The sequence below is a fragment of the Perca flavescens genome, chromosome 9 (assembly GCF_004354835.1).
Source record: "Perca flavescens isolate YP-PL-M2 chromosome 9, PFLA_1.0, whole genome shotgun sequence".
In the NCBI taxonomy this organism is placed as follows: domain Eukaryota; kingdom Metazoa; phylum Chordata; class Actinopteri; order Perciformes; family Percidae; genus Perca; species Perca flavescens.
In genome coordinates this window covers 27,852,501-27,867,838 of record NC_041339.1, presented here as the reverse complement: position 1 = coordinate 27,867,838, position 15,338 = coordinate 27,852,501, and the positions used below count along the sequence as shown (strand labels likewise).

General features: G+C 40.8%; 1 protein-coding gene across 1 annotated transcript; it reads left to right on the top strand.

Moving 5' to 3' along the window:
* The first annotated feature begins 2,087 nt into the window (after positions 1–2,087).
* Positions 2,088–14,580, top strand: pgm1 (phosphoglucomutase 1). The gene is made up of 11 exons (XM_028587419.1): positions 2,088–2,451; positions 4,361–4,523; positions 4,743–4,886; positions 5,713–5,838; positions 6,096–6,286; positions 7,203–7,357; positions 7,476–7,591; positions 7,694–7,829; positions 8,925–9,108; positions 9,577–9,711; positions 13,920–14,580. The coding sequence occupies exons 1-11, from the start codon at positions 2,206–2,208 to the stop codon at positions 14,007–14,009; spliced, it is 1,686 nt and encodes a 561-aa protein (XP_028443220.1). The 5' UTR covers positions 2,088–2,205; the 3' UTR covers positions 14,010–14,580.
* The last annotated feature ends 758 nt before the right edge of the window (positions 14,581–15,338 follow it).

The window sequence follows — 15,338 nt, the reverse complement described above, 5'->3', positions numbered from 1 at the left end:
AATGTCCCATATTGTAATGAGGGAGATATTCTGTTCAGAATTGCCTTCCCTGGAATGTGAGAATCAATGTTTCCTCAGACATTTATGTGACCTATAACAGTTGTTTCAATAGTATTTTATGCAGGTGATTTGAGGAAGGGCCAATAGCTGGATCTGACATGTAGTTACTGCACATTGAAATATGTAAATGCTGTAAAAAAAATAATGGTTATGTAACCTGGATGTCTTAATCACCAAATCAATGCTTACTGAATATTCTTTCAGTCTGTTTCAGCCTGAATGTTACCGTGCAGCTATTGGTCACCACTCTCCATACTGTTAATACAGTATGGGGCTCTAGGGATTTTGGTTTGGCAATGAAATGCATTCCTTTGCCTTGCGCTCAGGTCTAAACTTTATTTGCCTTTGGCCTTTCCAGTTGAGAGCAGTCCTGACCTTCTATTTATATCTCCCAAGCCATTATTTGCCCTTTGACTTTCTCTGCTGAAACAGTAGAGCAAGCTCACTAAATGTCACATGGCATGTGAGATGTGTTTAATACTGAGCCCGTCTGATCGTCCTTTCCCAACACAGAGGTTTAGTAACACTTGACTGCTCAGGGCAGTCTGGGTTCAGGGGTTGTGAGCCAATTTATCATTCTGTATTAAAAATCATTAAGTAGTGTGTTTTAAGAAAATAAAACTTTATTTTCCGTGCTACAATTTAGTTTTAGAACTTTTAAGTCACTATAATTCCAGTAACATGATTTCTTCAAAGATTAAAATAATAGTGTAATAAAACGGATTTGCCAACAAATCAAGAGTGGCCAAAAAATGGCAACAGGTATAGATATTAATAGAATTGAGCTTGCATTTACTCTGCTTCTGGTATGTGCTTTGCATGTGTTCTGCTCTTAAGGCTATTGAGAAATACAAATATATGCATATACATACTACAGCTACATCCTAGTTGAAGAGCAACCACCACACACACATACACACACATACACACGCCCCTCTGTCATGATGGCAGGTCTGACTTTGTCCTGCTTATGATGATCAAACACACTGTGATGCAACTGGCAAACAACAGTGGCCTGAAGTGCGCTACAGTATTTCACAATATTCTCCCTGTGAAATTCAGCCTTTCACTCAAATAGAGCGTGGTATTGCAATATCTTTCTCTCTGGGTATTTGCAAGGGTAGCTTTGTGATATTTAAATGGTATATGTACTTATTAGAGAATTCATTATTGTATTTACTTTCTATTCAGATTTTCTAGCTGGTGTAAAGTTTTGGACAACAAGCCATGCAGTCATTGACCATTCTGTGCATTGGCCTTTACCTTAAGGGTCCACAAGTCTGCTCAAGCATGAATAAATGTTAAGCTTCATCTATCCTTCATTAGGAACCTGCCAAAGTAAAGACTGCAATGTCAGGTACCACAGGGGATTGTAAAGATCACTGGATGCTTATGGATCACGGATGGATAGCTTGAAGTTGGGTGGTCAATTTAGAGTAAGTTATTTTGCAGCAGGGTCAGAGCTACCATTAAGAACATTTTCATGTCTTCTGTATTATTATTATTTTTTCCTTGCTACAGGCCTGTGCACCATTGGTTACCATGCTGCATTAAAAGAAATTGTTATTTATTTAAAGAAATTGTTATTTATTTTACACACATTCATCAGAATCAGAATCATTTTTAATGGCCAAGTAAGTGTGAACACAAGGAAGTGGACTCAGCTTTTTGTTGCTCTTAAAGTATATAGACATTCAGCTTCAAACAATGACAACAAAGCTGAACAAGGTAAACATAAACATTTGGCTACTATGTACAGATATAATTTTGTGTATAAAAAGTGTGTCTAAAAATGATATAGGATATACTACACATACAGATATACATATGTAAACAAACAGCTTTATGAGGGTTGTTAACAGTAAATAGGGCAATGCAAAAGTGCAAACGGTGCTGGAATGAATACAGAATTAATTATATAACATGTTGCTTATGTCTGAGGTAAATACAGTAGAGTAGAGACTATGTTGAGTGTGAGGAAAACCTCCATGGTCTCTACTTGCCCTTTAAACCGAGAAGGCGGGTCTATGAGGGGGGAGTTGTCCGGTGTGTACGTGTGGCTGCTCTGCCACTGCAGTCGCCTCCTCATTGGGACAGATTGCGGATCAAACGGGGCAACCTTAAGTACTTTCTGGGGGTTAAACAATGGTGAAAGTAACGACAGTGAAGACCAAGCCGTACACGGACCAGAAGCCCGGTACGAGCGGCCTGAGGAAGAGGGTGACAGTGTTTCAACAGAACCAGCACTATGCGGAAAACTTCATCCAAAGCATCATCTCTGTCATCGAGCCTGCCGAGCGCCAGGCTGCCACCGTGGTGGTGGGAGGAGATGGGAGGTTTTTCATGAAAGACGCGATTCAGTTAATCGTTCAGATTGCTGCTGGCAACGGGGTCAGTAGGAGAAGAACATATTGTTCACCTTTGCTAACCCCTAACCCAGAGAAGTGCCATACAGACTGTATAAGTTAGCTAGCGTTTCACCTAGCACGTCAACGTCAAGCTAACAGACAGTTTCGTCATCAGTTGTCTGCATAACAGTTTTTAACGTTACTTTACTTAACTAGCTAGCTACACTGTATTTAGTGGTTAGTGTAACGTTAGCTACTTAGTAAGCTAACAGGAGAGGCTAATTGATCCATGCTAACGGTAACGATAGCTATGTTATTTGTAACGAAAGTAACGTAACGCAAATAAGTCACTAATAACATGTAATGTAGCTAAGTTATTGTCAGTTTAAAATACTGTTAACCGTTCACATGTGTGGTTAAAGTTAGCCTAATTCAAGACCTTGCTAAGGGTTCAAACGTATTTAGTCAACTTTTAATAGCCTAATTTAAGTGGTAAGATGATGAAACATTCAGTTAACTAACGTTACATGCTCCTGCAAGCTTCAACCCATTCCCTTGGCATGAGTTGGAGCAATGATGTCTCTACGTTAGTTGCCATTCTTTTGATATTAACTAACGTTATTCTCCAAAGGTCAGGTTCAGAGCAGGACCCTTCACGTTATGTTGGTGTGCCCTGTTATGTAGGTGCCATCAACCCGTCTGGGTTTTACTGATGTGGCTGGCTCTGATGCCAGCTTGACCGCGGTGATCTTTTGGAGAAAGTGCATGTATGAGGCCACTTGGATAACGATTTACCTTTGACATTTAACGCTACATGCAGACTGTAAACGGCAACTTATTTGCTGTAGCATAAGATATTAAACAATGCCATTAAAACAAGTATACTAATGGGGAAAAACAGGGTTGAGTGTTGTTAAAGGAAGCATTAAAGCCAAACGTTGTGTTATTTCATAATGAGCTGTGCAGAGATGCCACTGGCTGCCTTCACTCTGTTACTGAAACGGTTGGGGGCGTGACATGCAACGTGCAGCCAGTCACGTTGCCCTGCATCATACATCCATGCCCTGCATAGGTCTGTAGCATAGAAGGGAAAATAGTAGATATGTACAGTGTGTTTTATTTGGCATGTTACCATCCTATGCCCTTAACCCAAGTATAGTACATACAACTGCAAGCATAAGGGAGACTCATTATATTTGTACAGGACATCATGTCTGCTGTCTAGACTGTATCTGTGACCTTCTCTCTCATGAGATGGCCACTCTGTCTCTTACTGCAAAGTAAGGATTGGTAAATGTAGTGTTTGTCAATGACGCCAGTAGGTTGTAGTTGCACAAAGATGTCTGATATTTTTCAGTTTCTCCACAAGTGGTTGATGTTAGGAAATGAAGCAGTGGAGAAACTGTTATTGCCAAAGGTACACAAACAGGGGCACTTCTGTTCATATGTTTACATAAAGCAAACCGTTGCATATTTAAATAGGAATTCCTGGAACGAGATAGTGACACGATTTTAAAAATAGTAATCTACAAGATACTTTTTCTATTATGTTATCTATTTTTGGCATTTCTACCTTGTGCCTTAACTTTTTTTTTTCTTTTTTTTTCTTCTGATTGTTAAGCAGTTTAACACTTCAGAAAAGAGTTTGTGCTGTCATCAATGTTAAAACCATAGCCAATGATAAGGAATGGAACCCATGCATACCAGAAACGCTGAAATCAAGGAATGGGATAAGAAAAAGGCTCAGTTTACTGTTCCCGAAGTGTGTGTGTGTGTGTGTGTGTGTGTGTGTGTGTGTGTGTGTGTGTGTGTGTGTGTGTGTGTGTGTGTGTGTGTGTGTGTGTGTGTGTGTGTGTGTGTGTGTGTGTGTGTGTGTGTGTGTGTGTGTGTGTGTGCGCGCGCGCGCGCGCATGCATTCATCTGTGTCCCTGTGTATTTGTTTACTTCTGCAGATTGGCCATTTGGTGATTGGTCAGAATGGCATCATGTCCACGCCAGCAGTCTCCTGTGTGATCCGCAAGATAAAGGCAGTGGGTGGCATTATCCTCACAGCCAGCCACAACCCTGGAGGCCCCACTGGAGACTTTGGCATTAAGTACAACATCTCCAGTGGAGGTGAGCAGAGACTGCATTGTGCAGTGTAATACATTTCAGTTTCGATGGGTTTACAGACCCAAGGGACCTCTACCTACTATGTTGGATTGCAAGCAATGAGGGAAAAAATGTGCATTGATTGAATCATTTTAGGAACATTTTGGCCACATTATCATCTGTATTTGCCATAGTATATCTGTCAGCTCATTCTTTCTAACCACCCTTTTATTTTCTCCCCAGGACCTGCTCCAGAGGGCATCACAAACAAAATATTTGAGATCAGCAAAACCCTGCAGGAGTATCACATCTGCCCAGAGCTGAAAGTGGATCTGTCCAAGATCGGCAAACAGACCTTTGAAGTGGACACTTTCAAACCTTTCACAGGTATAGTGTCATATGGTGTTTTTCCATTACACGGTACCTGCTCAACTCGCCTCAACTCTACTCGCCTCGACTCGACGCACTGTGCATCCGTTTTCCATTGAGGATTTTAGTACCGCCTCAGCGTGGTTGGTCCTCATAGTGGTGCCGCAGTAAACTGCCTTGACCTAACGCGACACACACACAGAATGTCGAAGATGTGTTGTTGTTGCCACAGCCAGAAGACACATTTTGTCTGGTTGGAGGCAGCAAAAAAGCCCAAAAAAAACACAGCTGGCTAAAACTATTTAAAAATGGCAGGTTTGTTCAGGACACGCCTGTCTGTCGCTTTCACGTCACCTTTTGATATCGCCTCAGCTCGCTTGGAACCTCGACTGCGGTGGTACTAAAAAAAAAATACCACGTTAGCAGGTACAGGTACTTTTTTTCGTAATGGAAAACCAAAAAAGGCGAGTAGAGTCGAGGCGAGTTGAGAAGGTACCATGTAATGGAAAAGGGCCAATAGAGAGCAGAGTAATCACCTGAAAGAGAATTAGTTCATTCAGTCATTCATTTCTTTGCTGTCAGGGTTAAAAATGAATACCAACGACCTGCAACGTGGTAGCAGATCTTGGTTTGTCTTGTTGACAGACAGCTTCTCCGCTTTTTTTAAACATGATCTGGTCATCTGAAATAATGAATGAAAGCAGTTGTTCACTTGTGTAATCCATCAAACACCCATAGGACTAGTGTGTGATCAGCTTGTGATGATAGTTAACCTCCCAACGTCTTTATCTTGACATCTCCTGCTGTCTTTAATGGTGCTCTGTTTCCTCTTTATTTGTCTCAGTGGAGATTGTGGACTCTGTGGAGGCCTATGAAGAGATGCTAAGGGGCATCTTTGACTTTGCTGCACTGAAGGATCTTCTCTCTGGAGCCAATCACATTAACGTCCGCCTGGATGCTATGCACGGAGGTAGGAAACAGCACAGCACAACTTCTGACTTTTGTGACAAAAATAGGTTGCAAAGAGTGGTGTAAGATCTAAAATTCAGACGGCGGACACTGGGTACCTAAATTGCAGGAGATACTTTTTTTTTTTTTTTTTTTTTTTATCACAGATTAAGGAGTTGCATTTAGTACTAAGATATTTTGTAGAGGAGTGTGTACTCCCTGTACACTTTTAGCAAAGTGTATTGGTCCCTTTTTTAAAGACTCTCTCTGTCCTTCCAGTGGTTGGTCCTTATGTGAAGAAGATAGTCTGTGAAGAGCTGGGTTCTCCTGCCAACTCAGCAGTCAACTGTGTCCCCAAGGAGGACTTCGGGGGCCACCACCCTGACCCCAACTTGACCTATGCTGCTGACCTGGTCAACACCATGAAAGGAGGAGAATATGATTTGGGCGCAGCTTTTGATGGTGATGGTGTAAGTCAACTTTTTTTTTTTCTAGGATAATTATTTTGCAGACAATATTTTGGGGAGAGGAGAGAGCAGAGTTGTGCAGTTTTTTGGGTCAGCTCACATAAAAATAATTTAATAAACTCTGGTCTATTAAGTTTTTAAATTTTAAACATTTCTTTTTAATAGACCAAAATAATAGGCCTGAGTCCTGGAGTGAGTGAGTGACTGAATTAAACTATTTTTGACTTTGGCAGAGCATTTTATGAGGATGTTTTTGTTTAGCTGTTTTTATCTAGCTTTTCCCCATTTATCGTGAAAGGAACAGACTAACGTTTAATATATAACAGCATTGCTAATAATAGAATATTTGCTAAAATCATTAAACCATACTTCAATACGTCAATCTGTCAATTTTTTCTGCAACCTTCAAAACTCATAATGAGACGTAAGAATTGTTTGTGGAAAATGGATTTAGTTTTAGTTTTTGAGATACCATTTTGAGGAAGGTTTCACATTTACCTCTACATGTCAGGTGTAAAACATCATCCGCAGGGATTCAATATCTTCCCTAAGCTTTCCTGTTGCCAACCATTTACTATAGCTCAGGAAACTATTTCATAAATGTCACAAATCATGTCTGCTATGCTATTTGGGACTGTTGACCCCTGTTTGTGTACCGATTTCTTTTTTTTTTTTTTTTTTTTTTTTTTTTTAGATTGATATGGTTTATTTTCACGCACTTATTCCCTTTGTCTACCCTATCATTAGTAAAATACAACAAATTATTAGTATTTAGAAAATAGGCATCATGTCAAACATGTAAATCTGCACACTGCTCATTAAAATTAAAACATTGTACCAAATGTTTCTTCCAAAAAAATATGCACACAACATGGTTGTTCTCAAATAACATCATAATCACAGTTTGTCCCTATTTCAGGACCGTAACATGGTGCTAGGTAAAAATGGCTTTTTCGTGAACCCCTCCGACTCAGTGGCTGTCATTGCTGCCAACATTACCAGCATCCCTTACTTCCAGAAGACTGGTGTCAAAGGACTGGCCCGCAGTATGCCCACAAGTGGAGCCCTTGACAAGTAAAAACCACACAACATAACAGCTAACTCAAGTTTTCCTTCTTTGGTAAACTAAAAAAGTGCTGTTCCAGATCAACCTTTTCTTATGTGGTTTACTGTGTGCGCCAATCTATTTCAGTGTGGCGAAAGCTCTGCAGATGCAGCTGTACGAGACTCCCACTGGCTGGAAGTTCTTTGGAAATCTGATGGATGCTGGAAAACTTTCACTGTGTGGAGAGGAGAGCTTCGGCACAGGTGATTGAATGTTGTCATATTTATGTAGCCAGAACTCCAGTTAATGAAAGCAGCGCCCCTCAATCACTCATCCCCTCTTTTCTCCCTCTGCTAACCAACCAGGCTCAGATCATATTCGTGAGAAGGATGGCTTGTGGGCGGTGCTTGCATGGTTGTCAATCTTAGCTGCCAGGAAACAGAGCGTGGAACAGATCATGAAGGATCACTGGCAGAAGTTTGGCAGGAACTTCTTCACCAGGTTAGGAATGCTCCCTGTAGATTTGTAGTTTATGAAATGTGAGCTTCAGTTCCAAAAGAGGAGTATTTCAGGTTGCCAGTGGTGTTTTTTTTTTTTTTTTTTTTAAATCATTCTTGGTTCCAGGCAGGGACGTGTACAGACATTTGGAGGGGCTATTGCTCTAATCTGGGAAAAAGCAACGTAGCTACGTTAGCCGCTGCTGCAACATACATTATGTCATTAGCTTTGGTTGATAACGTAGCATTTTACATTAATATAAGCTCAAGTGGATTTTTTGGTTACTATTCACTAGGCATTTGTCATAATCTCCATAACTTTAAAAACTCACGTGAAGGCAGAAGGGCTTGCGCTGCTCCTTGTGTGAGAATATAAGCAAAGTCAAGTGACTGGGGGTAGAGGGCATCGCTGAGGGCAAGATTGAATGATATAGCGAATTTAATTTGATTTAACTTAAGTAATGATGGGCGTAGTATTGTATTAATGCAGCCACAACAGCAAAAAAAGAAGAAAAAAAAAGAAAGAAAGAAAAGTTTATTTAGGCTCTTTCGCCAGAGGGCCAGCTAATCCAATCAGGGCAAATGGGCAGTTGCCTGGGCAACAATAGCCCGTACCTGTGCACGTCCCTGGTTCCAGGACTTTGTTTAGTCCAGTTTGAAACGTTGAAAGAACACCTACTGGAATGATGCAGGAATGTCTGGAACCCTCTAGTGGTCAGTAAGAGAACTGTAGCACACAAAAGCCCTCTCTCTTTTTAAAAGTTTGTGTTTTCTGATTATTGTGACTAATCATATATTTTTTTTTTAATTTTACAAATTGGGAAAATCTTAAAAAGTAATACATTGCAGAGACTCACTCTATCCATTTAAAACAAAGTCAAAGTGATTATCTTTATAAAATCACCAGTTGTCTGACGCCAATTGGTCACCAGATTATGTTTTTTGCATCAACATAGTCCAAGTTTATTATTATTATTATTATTACTAGATTTTTTTTTATTCACATCCCAATTACATTGGACGAATCAGATGCATATTGCTTGATTGTTTTAGCATACATGCTAATTTTCCACACCTGGTTGACCACCACATATTTCAGGTACGACTATGAGGAGGTCGACTCAGACGCGGCCAACAAGATGATCAAGGATCTGGAGACGGCAATGTTCGACCCGTCCTTCGTAGGGAAGAAGTTATCATCAGGTGATAAGACTTATGAGGTCGCTGTCTCTGACAACTTTGCCTACACAGACCCTGTGGACGGAAGTGTGTCCAAAAACCAGGTAAGAGACTAAACCTTCAAAATGTTTTCTGTGTTCTCTCAGTTTTCCATCTATCAGCGGATATAGTCCATTACTTAGAAGTCTGTAAGTGGGTTTTTTACAGTGTTGTGCTCAAGCTCATATTTAAGGGATGTTTGTTCAGTCCACTTTCAATTCAACTAATGGAGGAAGTCAAACTATGAATCTGCAAAATTTAAATTGAAAGAACAAAACATGTTTTTTTCCTAAAAACATGAATGTATCCACTACGTAGAATGTGTAATCCAATTAATGAATATGTTTACTAATTATATGTATCAGTCCTTAATATTTATATAAGTATATTTATTGTACCAATCTAATTCAAAATTGACTGAATACATAATGAAGTCATCTATTCTACCTCCACATGTTTTCCAGTTACTGTGCGTTTTCATTTATCTTAATCTCTTCCCCATCTTTTGCTTTTTCTCTCTCTCTCTCGCTCAGGGCCTCAGGATCATCTTCTCTGATGGTTCTAGGATCATTTACCGTCTCAGCGGTACAGGCAGCGCGGGAGCAACCATCAGGCTCTACATAGACAGCTATGAGAAGGACCCCCAGAAGATTTACCAGGACCCACAGGTCAGGACAATCATTCCAGCCGGCTAGATCCAGTGAGGGAGAGACTAGACAATGAAGTCATCAGATGGGAAAATAAACCAGCACCAGATTTCTTCTCTCTCTTGAATATTTTTGGATATGGAAAAACACAGAAAAAGAAAAGAGATAATAAGGATGTTAATATAGTTTGACACCCCACCCAGTTTAAAGCGGTCAGAGGTAAACTCACATGGGCCCCAGAACTTGTCAGGCCGGCTGTAATGACCTGTAACCTGCAGGACAGCCAGCTCGCATTGGGTGGAGCTTTACAAAAACAAGTTCCAGATCTTGTATTCAACATGGGAGATGTTTGGCCAAGTCTTGAGTTATGGCAGCTTATCAGTGCCAGAATGAAGAGAGAGAAACCTAGCAAGAGGGGAAAAATAAAGTGTGTGAGTTCCAACTAGACACCTCATAAAGTCGTTTTGACTGGTGAGGACAGGGAGGTGATGTAGAACACAAAAGCAAGACAAGACCAAAAAAAAAAAGGGAATGAAAGTTCTACTCGAGCCCTTTATCCTCTTTAGTGCTTACACACCATGAACAGACAGATAAGCAGAAACATATTGCTTCGGAATCTTAACTTGACAGATAAATGGCTAGTGGGTTAATGGTTCAGTTGTCCGACTTTGGATAGGTTTGATTTACAAACTAAGACCGTTAACTTAAGATATACAAGCAGGTATTGGACGAAAGACGAAGCAAACATTTCACATTTCTTGTGTGAATCCAGAATCTTCCGCTCTTTCCTGGTTTGCTTTGTGTGAAATATGGTCCTTATATTGTGTGAAGTCCTATAGTGTAAACCTTCTAAAACATGATCCTACCAGCACCTCCAAAGCTCACTAAGGAAGAAGTTTTTGACCGTTTTTTTTTTCTTTTTTTTTTTTTTTAATTGAATTGTAATGGTTAAGAAACATGGCATCATGACTTTGCGTAAACATACACGGCACTTTCCTAAAGCCAAATGGCGTGTTATCTGTACGCATTTTGAGCTATCCACGTGTATGTCTACGCTGTATACAGCGGATGTAAACGTGGCGTGTTATCGCGAGAATAACGTCATGTGTGTAAAAAAACAAAAAAAAGGTTGGGTTTAGGAAAAGAACATTGGGAAAGGCTTTAGTAACAAAAAAAGACAAAAACACAACGGTGACCAACGTCACACGCTTAGCAAAACAATAAACGGTTGGGTTTAGGAAAAGAACATTAGGGAAGGCTTTATTAAAATAAAAAACAGTTGATAAACACCACACGTGGGACGCGATTCCGGCTCTCCTGGGGGAAAGTCCTGTGTTTTACCCATCCGCGGACTTCCGTCCTTTCATACTACTCGCTACGCCGATAATTCACACATAATGTAGGTCAATGGAGGCCAAACGGCGTTGATAAATGCGTCTTCATAACACGCCAAAATGGCATACGAATTGGCGTGTCATACACTTATTGAGATCAGTCTGGTTTAAGTGTAAAGTAAGTCATGATGTTGTTTAATGAGAGTTCATTTGCTGGACTATCTCTTGGCCCGAGTGCAGTAACTTCACAGCCTCTGCGTCCATTTGAAATGAGTATGCCCGGCCAAGAGTTTTACACTTTGGTTCTTGTACAGATGAAACAAACAAGATATAACGTGTTAATTACTGAGCTTAAGATGTGTTGATAGATGGATTTTGTCATCTTAGACCGAGCTAGAATAGTTATTTCCCCAGGTTTCTATTCTAGTCTTTGTGCTAAGCTAAGCTAACTTGCCGCTGGCTCTAGCATACTGGATTTAGTGTACTGACATGAGAGTGGTGTCAATCCTCTCATCTAACTCACAGCAAGAACAGGAATAGGTTTATTCCACAAAATGTCAAACTATTTATTTAAAGGTACAATATGTAACATTTCTGCTTTAAAATGTCTAAAAATGACCATTCCTATGTTATATATTTTTATGAGTTGTGTTCTTACACTATCCCAAATGTTTCCACCAAATGTCAAACCCAGAGAAATCTATTTTATTTTCAGACCCGGCACGTTTCCTTTAGTCGCCCGTCAGTGGCGTCATATAACCTTTCACCCTCCAGTTACTCCAACTTCCGTCAGAACACTGGCACCAAGATGATACGTTCAGGAGTAATTGTAAATCATACAATGTCACAGAAAAAAATACTTGTAACCGTAATACTGCTTTTTTTCCCCCATACAGCATCATTTTGTCATTAATTACATCCCACTTTTTATCACAGTAATACAACAGAGACCTTATCTATTTTGTAAGTTCAATATCGATACCAGCTTAACGTTACTACAATGTGCTAACGTTGATGCTAAAGCTTTGTGGGTAACTATTAGAAATTCTTTGGTAACATGATGAGGTTACAACATCGTTCAACACGCTAATAGTTATTTTTAGTATGACTGTTTCGACCACAGCTAACCCACGAATAACTTCACTAGTAACGTTAACGTTAGCTGTGTAGATAGACGATTAATCTAATGCTAATTTAGCCATCTAGCACACCCCGGTCTGTCTGCCTCACTCCCCCGGCGCAGAGAGACTCAGTCGGGATGACAGCTGACAACAGCCCCGGGACATATACCTAGCTAGTTACCGTTAGCCCCCAGTCAGCTATCAGCCAGCTACTTTCATTACAGCAACCCCCACCGGCCAGAACTTATCTCCAGTTCCTGGTGCTTACGACGCTAACGGCAGTTTAATTAAACGTTGGGAAACAGACCATATCAGACCCAGCACCGAGTCACAACAGCGGCCATCCATAGCGGTAGTTACATCTCCGTAGCGCTACCGGTGTATGCATGCGCAAGATGTTCACGCATGCACAGATGATAATACCGTTTTACGACCTGCCCGAGCTGTTCTACGCTAGCCTTCACCCAAGCTAACGTTAGTTTAGCTAACAGCTAATTCGGCTAACCGCTAGCCGACAAATAACACATGCGCAGAACGGATTCAGTCTAAAATAACGTTAAGTCAAACATAATGGGAAAAGCAGGCTACAGCAAAATTAAGACTTTACAGTAACAATGAAGACCTAGCGGTCAGCCCGAATTAGCTATTTGCTAAACTAACGTTAGCTTTCCGGTGGAGGCTAGTGTGGGAACAGATCGGGTAGTGTCGTAAATCATCGTACCACAGCGCATGCGCGAACATCTTGCGCATGCGCAGAACGGATTGTGCAGTTGGAACGGATCGGGTACAAGGGGGGTAAGCTTCGCTTCAGAACTTGAGCCATCATGGCGCCATTTTGTTGCTAACTGGCCATCACCTCCGGTTAGCATTCCGCTGACCGCCATTTTTTTTTTTTTTTTACGTCACTTGACTGCGAATAACTTTACATCTGAAGCGTTTAAAGACTCTATTTGTCCGTTGTTTAGTTCCAAAGAAACACGACAATGTATAAAAGGCTCCATTACCTTGTACCTCACGTTATGGCTCGGTAGCAGACGTTTTTGTAAAAATAAGCTAACGATTGTGTCATAACCAAGTGACTTACTGTCGCATAGTAGAGGAATTACCGTATAGTACAGGAGAAGCTCGCAGGCGGTTTCGACTTACATGAGATGTTTAGGTTTAATTACTAATGTTAACTAGCATGTTAGTGATCAATAATTAGCCTGTGCCCATGTTATCTCCTTACATACACCTACAGTCTCCGTATCTGTAAGATTGGGAATGATTGAGATTTCTCTTGGCACAGCTACCAGAAGACTTACAACTTTCAGACACGTTGCTCACGTCACATTCTCTCAGTTGGAGGCTGCGCAGTAAAGCTGGCCATCACCGGAAAAGTGCTTCTAATAGCCTTCACTGGTCTCCGTCCAGAGCAACGGGGTCTATTGGTCCATTATATACTGTCTATGATCGGGTACTGACAAGGTGCTTAACACTTAAAAACTCCCATAATTCCACGCAACTTCCCAACGTCATCAAAAGTCCAGTTTTACTGTCCATTGTTTTGGTTGAGAGACCCCTAGCGGCAGAAAGTTACATATTGTACATTTAAGTGTAATATTGTACTAAAAACAAAGGGCCACATTTTAACACTTGCAGGCAATACAAGGCTATAGGATAATGCATGTATTGGAGGATGTGTGAGAACCGCACGACCTGTAAAGGAAGTTGTGTGTGTGTGTGTGTGTGTGTGTGTGTGTGTGTGTGTGTGTGTGTGTGTGTGTGTGTGTAGATGATGTTGGCTCCCCTGGTGGACATCGCCTTGAAGGTCTCTCAGCTCCAAGAGAAGACTGGACGCACTGGCCCCACTGTGATCACATGAGTCCTCTGCCACACTGCCTCCACTCACCCTCAGCAACAGGATACCTCGGCTCTCTCCGGGGTGAAGCTGCCCTTGAATGCTGTCTTGGCTTCTTATCCTGGCCCTCTTAGAAAAACCTAGCTGGACAAAAAAGTGAAACTCAACATGCAGGTTGAATACAAGAAAATACATGAGGAGCTCTTTATTTATCTTACACTGAAAGTGATCCATTGCCATAGTCTCGTGTTGGACTAGGATTATTTTTTTCTTAAACTAAGTGAGAAAATCAGCCTTAGGTGTCAGATCATTTATCTTGACACTACTCGAGAGAAAAACTCATGTAATTTCTGGAACCATGCTTAATCATGTTATTGTCCAGATCTGTTGATGAACCATATCATTAAGTGGAGAAAATGAACCATAAATCAGCAATTTGGGGCAACCTCACCCCATGTTTCCCTGACTGACCTGGTTCCTTCCCCTCCTTTTGTTCTCCAACATCACCAAAATAGTCCCTTAACCTTAACCATGAGCCACAGCTACAACCTTGAGAACTAACATATCCACCGTAAATAAAATAACATAAAAGCAGCACTGTGGTCATGTTTTATATCAGTTTTTTTTATTTATTTTTTTTTATTTCTGGTTGCTCAATATTTAATACATTTAATTCATATGCGGATGTCTGTCTTAGGCACACAAAAGTATTTATAGATACTGTACCTTACCTTCAAGAAACCAGCTGGTCCTTGACTAAGTGATTGGGCCAGCTGTAATTGCCTTAGCAGACCTGGGTTTAGACAAGTCAATGTTGAGTAACAAGTGTGTGTGTGTGTGTGTGTGTGTGTGTGTGTGTGTGTGTGTGTGTGTGTGTGTGTGTGTGTGTGTGTGTGTGTGTGTGTGTGTGTGTGTGTGTGTGTGTGTGTGTGTGTGTGTGTGTGTGTGTGTGTGTGTGTGTCTGTCAGGTGTGTGTGTGTGTGTCAGGTGTGTGGGTGGGGGGGTTAATGATACTTCTTTTCAGCAGGAAAATTATTCTAGATAAACGCAAAGATCCTGTCCTGCAGCGGGTGAGCCAAGTTGTAGGACAAGCCTTCAGGAGAATAAAGTGCTTCTAAAAAAGCAATGCCTTTCCAAAGACATTCCCCAGGCAAGCAGAGAAACATTAACTGATGAATTATTTCTCTCCCTCGCAAGGCAAGGCAGCTTTATTTGTATAGCACATTTCAGCAACAGGGCAATTCAAAGTGCTTTACATAAAACATTAAAGAGCAGTTAAAAACACAAAAAAAAAAATTGAAACCTAAAATACGAGAATAAAATTCAATAAAAATCATATTGTGCTTTTTGGCT